At 33.9% G+C, this 8,434-nt stretch overlaps 1 protein-coding gene across 1 annotated transcript in view; it reads right to left on the bottom strand.

The window, feature by feature from the left end:
* The window catches only part of LOC132720725 (macrophage mannose receptor 1-like), a 42,789-nt gene extending 38,400 nt beyond the window's left edge, over nt 1–4,389 (bottom strand). The window contains exon 1 of the mRNA XM_060704912.1: nt 4,341–4,389. Within this exon, the coding sequence (XP_060560895.1) occupies nt 4,341–4,389 (49 nt within the window). The remainder of the gene's footprint in view (nt 1–4,340) is intronic.
* Nucleotides 4,390–8,434: the final 4,045 nt, after the last annotated feature.

An 8,434-nucleotide genomic window follows, 5' to 3' on the forward strand; every position in this document is an offset into this window, starting at 1 on the left:
ACATGTTAGCATGGCATTTGCACAAGTTATCATAATACTTTGACAAGTTAACAGTACGTTTTGACATGTCAGCATGATACAAAATAACATGTCATTTGCACAAGTCATCACAATTCTTTGACAAGTTCACATGTTGTCTTCACAAGTCATCATGGTAATTTGACATGTTAACATGCTGTTTGCACAAGTCGTCATGATACTGTGACAAGTTAACATGCTGTTTGCACATGTCATCACGATAATTCGACAAGTTAACATGTCGTTTGCACAAGTCATCATTATACTTTGACAAGTTAACATGGCGTTTGCACAAGTCATCATGACACTTTGACAAGTTAACATGCTGTTTGCACATGTCATCACAATAATTCGACAGGTTAACATGTCGTTTGCACAAGTCATCATTACATTTTGACAAGTTACCATTCCATTTGCACAAGTCATCATTATACTTTGACAAGTTAACATGTTGTTTGCACATGTCATCAGAATCATTTGACAAGTTAAAATGTTGTTTGTACAAGTCAGCATGTTCCTTTGACAAGACATGATGTAAATTGCACATGTTAACACGCTCAAACGACAAAATAATATCATCGTTTCACAAAATAACAAAAACTTTGATTACATAAGACAGTCACGGCGTTCCATACTAACATGTATATTTACCCGATAACATTCACTTCCTGTTTTCGCAAAATTGATTGTGACATACAGAATGCAAAACACACAAAGGCAGACAAACGTATGTGATTTTGAAAAATTACGCTACTTAAACCAATGTGCAAAGTTGTATTTCTGTTTTTACAAAAAATATCACGATTCGTGGAAAGCCACAGGGATGTATTATGATCTAATGATGTAAGAGCAAATAAGATGTTTTTCCGGTTCTTTCATTGTTTCTTATCCAGTCACGTTACGTGCAGTTTAAAGTCATTTTGAAAATTAACATGAAACATCGAACGTTAATTCTTCTTAAACTTTATCTCTTATTCTTTCCGATCAGTTAAATCTATTTCTTTATACTTCTTTTAACTTATAACCCATTTCATCATCATTCGTTTTTAATAAGATACAGTGTAATTAAAAAAAAACACACAACAAAACTGGAAGCAAAAATTAGTCTTATAACTATTACATAATGTGCTCTGAAAATTCGAAAAACATGGGTACTTGTACCCTCTTTTGAACTTTTGGCTATGAGGACACATAAAAACAATTTATGTCCTTATATTAAGTCCTTAGAAACATAACTATGTGAGGAGATGTAACTGTGCAACTGCAGTCAAAAACTGGTCATAGAATTCTGGAATGGTTAGCTGCTCCTAACACGTACATGTACAAAATCTAAAAGATATTGATCAGTATGTGTTTTTTCTATTTATACATTTTGTTAAATTAATACACGTGTACTCATTCGAATTTATGTCTCGTGTGTACATTGGGTGAAAGGGATCAATATCTATTAATATGACAATAAATCGTTAGGCCATACGGGATTCGCAATCAAAGTAACCCAGAACAGTTAATCCGAGGGTAATACCGTATGTGTATGGTGTGTGTACATTGTACCAGTATGCACGAGAAACTTGTGCCTTCATGTATATGCGAATACCACTTTAAGTAGCCCTTGATTATCTTTGAGTACACGAATATTAGATATAGAAGCCTCTGTAACAATTGATATAGATACCATTCTGATGTAGATAAAGGAGATAAAACACCATTGATAGTATACTATGGTCCATTTTAATTTAAGTCTGAATTAATATCTACCCCTTGTGTGTTCAAACGTTTAAACGGTTTCATAGTATATATGTGGATGGAGAGACAAATAAATTGAACAAAGACCGACTCAGTTCAGCTGGTTTGTCAAGGAACTTATTAGGGAAATCCTCAGTCTCTGAATATGTGTTTGAAAAACTGATTAATTCTTGTTCTCCCAAAAAAAAACATTCAGACTAGTTTTCAGAACTATCGAATGAGAGTGATTTGCGTCATTCTTTAAGTTAATTATAATGACAAATCCGATAACCACATCTTTCCTAACAAAAATGCTAATATATTTATTTTTCAAGAACCTTTTAAATTTCTTTATGGTGTTCCGATACAGTAATTCTTGGTCATATTGCTTTTTGGCCGAAAGTAAAGTTACAGTGATATTATTATATAAGTATTTTGTATATAGAAGAGAAAATACCATTTTGTTTACGTTTTGCTGCTTTAAAGACTAATTGATTGACATTCCACGAAACTTTGTCACGTGATAAGAATCTTACATGCTCTATATTCATAAGTAAAACAATATAAACATAGTCTTGAACACTGGGCCACTCCTTCGAAAAAAATAGTATTATTTCCAAAATCTTAATGTAAGTATGAAGTATATGTCATAACTTGTACAATTTTCACACTTTTGAATTTCCTATTTAAAGATCCTGTAATTCATTTTTTATGGTTTTACATCATAAATGAGCCGCGTCACGACAAAACCAACATAGTGGGTTTGCGACCAGCATGGATCCAGACCAGCCTGCGCATCAGCGCAGTCTGATCAGGATCCATGCTGTTCGCTTACAAACCCTATAACTACTAGAGAAACTGATAGCGAACAGCATGGATCCTGATCAGACTGCGCGGATGCGCAGGCTGGTCTGGATCCATGCTGGTCGCAAACGCACTATGTTGGTTTTGTCGTGACACGGCTCAAATATATTATGCTCGAATGAACAATATTGTAAGTTCCAAAAAGCATTATTTGTAAAGATATTACAGGTACCGAATTTACATTTCATGTTAATAAAAGGAGGTAATTAGAAATTTATTTTCTATAAAATCTAACTCAAATCTTTCAATAAAAAACGAATGCATATATATTTCAATGATTACGTATAATGCGGACAAATAATTGCATTACATATTTTACATATTCCTCGATGTTCGAACATTGTTTTAGAAGCATAATTATATACTAGTATATATACAATTTCATTTAAGTGTGGTAACAACCTAAATTGCAGCACACAGAATTTAATAAGAAGTATATTTTTGTCATAATATTTAAGCTATTTGTGAGTTTTAACAGGTTTACCATTAGATACATGTCATATGGAACTCATTTGTAGAATAAGAATGATATATCCACTGTGAAGTCTGTGTAAAAAGATTAAACTCATCACCCATTAGATACTGTGATCGGCATTGAGGTAACTTTAAGTTTTACTTGAGGGAGAACAGTTGCCTCTATGCGCATTATTTTTGGAACTAACGGACGCCTCTGGGGAACCATTGACCTTTCTGTATGCAAATATTATTATGATAGTTACATTACATGAAATGTGATTTTGTCGTGGTTTGCGATTTCTACCTGTTCGTGTTTCACCCAAGCACATCGGGATGATTTGTTACCATAGATATCAAGTGGTTTTTCTCACTTAATTAGAAAGAGGTTTTAGCCTCTTGATTTTGGAGAACATTATCACTAACATTGCTAATTTGGGAAGTAAATAGGCTGGCAGAAGTTCAGATTTTTTCAACAAAAAAAACTGCATGATTTTAAAGAAAAAATCAATTTGGAAGATACCTTTTTAGGCCTTTGTTACATAAGGAGGAAATCACTGATATCAGACTCATTTTAAAACGACACATGCATGTTTTATGAAGCGATAGAGTTTGTATAGTTTCATTTTTTTTATATTTTGGCAACAGTGTATGTTTAGTTTTGTACCTGTTTGTACAAGTAAAAAAGGAATGCATTGCTTATCAAAAGTCGAGTGAATAAGAAATGGCATAATTAAGTAAGAAATTTCGGTACAGAGTCTCATAAGGGCCATCACGGCACACACTTATTTTAAAACAAAATAATCACGAACATACGATGGTGATAAAACCACGATTGTGAAAACTCGATATTTTTTCGTGTTTCACCATCGTACGTTCGACCTTTTACTGTCGTGGTTTTGTAGTTTCATTATTTCGACTTTTCTGCATCGAACTTTATGTAAGTCAAAATACCCATTTAATATTTTGTTTATGCTTTGCTACCTTAATCACAAATTAGGAAATTTTCTGTTCAGCACTTTTTATTACCGATGTAAATGTCTACTATGCTTTAAACTTATCATTTAGTTATTTCTAAACACAATCATGTTTTGCCTCAAAAGAGCAAATTCTGAAGCAGAATGTGCCTTTAACTAACAGAGTGAAATAGTTTATATATTCATTGATTATTGCTGAATGGTCATAGAATATTCTAAAAAGAAATGATTATGTATTATCAACTTGAAAATAAAAAGCTGGTACATGTATAAAAGAATTATTGATATGTATTTAGTACTTACCTTTCACTGTTATATAAATGAAGCACAAGCACGTGAGATATATCCTCATAGTTTTCTAATTGTTTGTAGATCTAAGCCAATTTTAATAGTTTTCTTTTGATAACACAAACTCTTCTTATTTCTTATCATACATCAGTTTTACCTCGGAATTGTTGAAATGTGTAAAAAACGGAAATTTAATTGATACAATTTTACAATGTATTCACTTAATTTATATCAAATGGACCCATATCCACCCATTACGCTTGCTCAAACTCGTGGTTTAAAGCAAAGATAGCGATTGTTTATCAAATAAAAACAAAATATTTTAACATCATTTGGAGTAGTATCCCTTTCCATTGCAATGTAATTGAAAGAAGGGAAGTAACTATTAGCTCAAAGATAATGCGGTTAAGGATCATACAAATTGAGATATCGTTATCAGCAAATCATGTGACATGCCGTAAGGGTACGGGATATAGTGGGTAGATGACATTGTTTATAAAAAGAGATTAAGATTATCCGTTTTTACTATCCTTATTATTCTAAGATATCAAACATAAATAGTTGATTGTTAATAATAAGACGTACAGGAGTGTTTCTTGTATCATTTATTAGGGATGTCACGTTATCGACCTAAAAACGTTTTTTTTCTTAGCCAAAACCCGGTTAGAAAATTTAATCACCGTTAACAGAGGTTTCTATTAAATTAACTTCCGAAGATATGACATTTTGTTTGTATTTTAGTTGTTTATATTTTTCCGATGGCATGCTGTCTTATCGTGTACGGTACAGTCCTAACGGATAATTCTTACTCTAAAATCGGATATGTCCGGTACTCATTGTTTGGTACAACAAGATACGAACAATATCAATCGTAAAATATCAGCTCTTCCCGTATTCGACAGATAAGAGAACACGAATATACCAACGCAATTTGTCCGAGCACAAGGCAGTTGGCGGGAAAGTAACGTTCTCCTTAAATCTGCAGTCTTTTTCTATGCCTGATTACGGACTTTATGTAATTAAAGTCTATGGCTTAATTTAGAAGGGAAACTTACTGTTAATATTACTGTTAATCTTTTTTCCTCAATATAAATTATTATTACCTCCATCTCATTTATTATAAAAGAGACTCATGAAGGTCGCCATTTTACCATGTGACTGAAAGTAGTTCCAATATGTCGCTTTATTATGTGAAGCATAATAGCCGAGCTTAAAGCACAGAATGCTACGGGCATGAATACTATAGCATAACTTAGTGTAGCATATCTTATAGGGAATAAAATGCTATATGTCAAGATGTTATATTAATTTGGTGTCGTGTATATAATATGTGAAGAAACCGCCAGAAATATCGATTATTGTGCTGTAAGTTAGAAGTATAGGTTATAGTTTATATATTAGAATTGCATGTATTCAAGGAAACGTTAGCGATCTATAAAAGAAACTATATATTTATCTTTATACACGCATTAACATTTTAAAAACTGCTTCTCTGAAAAATGTTCATTTAAAAGTATCTTTTTAAAAAAAAGACAATGTAGTACTGGTTGAACCTAACATTTCAATGTATGATTAAAATAATAAAAGTAAATATAAGTATGCATGTCGTCTTTGCTTTTATCTTAAATCTGCAATGTAGATATTTGATTTCAAATGGGAGTGGGATGGGGACTGAGCTTTTCCAATTAGTACATGGAAGACATTTATTCTAGATATGCCAATCTTTTTGCGGCAGTACGTTAAATGTTGTTGCAGTTTTATTCTAATTGATCAAAGTATAAAAGCTATTTGGACTGCACACAGTAAACATTAAGTACGATTTTCTTTCAATCGGCTTATCGGCAGCTTTAGACTATCTGTCTTTTTTATATAAATTTTCCATTATTATTATTACCCGTCTTTGCAATTTTTAATAATTTATAAAAGGGGAAAAAATGAAGTTGCAAAAGGTCATCTTGACAATGATAAGATCGTCCCTCGATTCCCAGTCAACATAGTTTAAAAGATTGATAGAATATAGCTATTTCTCTCATCTTCAGGTATCATAATTATAAACATACATTAAAAGTACTTTTAAGGCGACTTTTTTTCCAAACTTGCTTTCATAAATATGGTTCATCTCATTTTTTAATCACATGACTATTTTGAATAAGTAATGGTTATATTACATGAAAAAAAACAACAAGTGATGTCATGTGATAATCAGTAAAATCAAAGGAAGAAAGCTTATTTTAAAAGCATGCTTTCTAATAGCCAAACAAATTGTGCTCTTTAGGGTTTGTTACCAATTGACTATGGCCGCCATTCGTAAAGGTCGACGTCTGTGTAATATCAGTTTGTAAAGTCGGTCGGTCTTGCAGTCGAAATTTTGAGACTTTCTTTCTACTATGTACAAAACTGCTAAAAACTGCTAAAATTATACATGTAAATTCTGTACTGGAACATTATGAAATGGTATATTGTTTCGTAGATTATTAGAATTCGACGGAACTAAATATGTGTAACAGATGCCGCAATTTAAGTATAGGTTAAAGTTTAGTAGTACGTATTTACAAAATTAAATTGGTCAGACGCGGCAAATACGTACAAATAAATTTTGATGTGCTTATAGTGTTTTATACGGTGTTCCGTTTGGCATTAGTGATTTTTTTATTTCGTCCTTACCCTCGATACACGATGGTACGATGGTGAAAACGCGATGACACGATGATGAAAACACGATGGTACGATTGTGAAAACACGATGGTACGTACGATGGTGAAATCGCGATGTCGCGATGATACGATGGTGAAAACGCGATGTTATATCGTACCATGGCGTTTTCGCCATCGTGTTTTCACCATCGTACCATCGCGCTTTCACCATCGTGCCATCGCGCTTTCACCATCGTACCATCGCGATTTCACCATCGTGCCATCGCGCTTTCGCCATCGTGCCATCGCGTTTTCACCATCGTACCATCGCGTTTTCACCATCGTACCATGCGTTTTCACCATCACGCTTTCATCATCGTGTCATCGCGTTTTCACCATCGTACCATCGCGTTTTCACCATCGTGTCATTGCGTTTTCACCATCGTGCCATCGCGTTTTCACCATCGCACCATTGCGATTTCATCATCGTGCCATCGCGTTTTCACCATCGTACATCACGCTTTCATCATCGTGTCATCGCGTTTTCACCATCGTACCATCGCGTTTTCATCATCGTGTCATTGCGTTTTCACCATCGTGCCATCGCGTTTTCACCATCGCACCATTGCGATTTCATCATCGTACCATCGACTTTCGGTCAGTATGACGAGTATACATACAGAAAGATGTCAGAGTCTAATTAGGCAAATGGTAATACAAGTTTAGAATAATTATTAATTAATTTGAGTTTTAACAGGGGAGGATGCAGATCATGGTTTCCTGGGGCGGGGGTGTGACATATGGGTGAAAGATTTTGATAAAATAACGCAACAGACGAAAATTGTGCATGTTTGAAGTTTTTCATGTGACAAAAATTGTAATTGACGCGTTTTATAGCTCATCTTACGAGTGGCAATGTACTTTTGCTTATATATGTGTAAACTAATGCTTTTATTTTGTAACAGTAACTCAATGGGCGGACCTTGAACATTAACCGCGGATGTATTGATTAAAAGATGTGAACAGTTCACAAACAACCCGCGTCACAGACCTGTATTCAATAGTCATGGTATGTTGTATCAGGGGGGGGGGGGGGGGGGGGGGGGGGGGGGGAAGCCAGTAATTTGTATAACAGCTCATTTATTCATCATCAACGTCATGCATTCATGTAAAAACTAAGTCAAAAATAATATAAATTATACATGTAGTAAGAATCATTACATATCCGGAAACCACTTAGTTGCATTGATAAGAGACCTTCACAGGGAGGTTATGACTTTATTATGGGAAATGTTAATGCACAGGCGTTCGGCACATTTGTCATGCCAATAATGGTCAAAATATTATAGAATAATAGTCCTTGATCATTAAGAACAAAATTACCATCCAGCACCCGTTTACTATATAAAATACATTGTATATATGAGCCGCGTCACGACAAAACCAACATATGGGTTTGCGACCAGCATGGATCCA

This window comes from Ruditapes philippinarum, unplaced genomic scaffold (assembly GCF_026571515.1).
Source record: "Ruditapes philippinarum isolate M1 unplaced genomic scaffold, ASM2657151v2 ctg3896_1_1_1_1, whole genome shotgun sequence".
Lineage (NCBI taxonomy): Eukaryota > Metazoa > Mollusca > Bivalvia > Venerida > Veneridae > Ruditapes > Ruditapes philippinarum.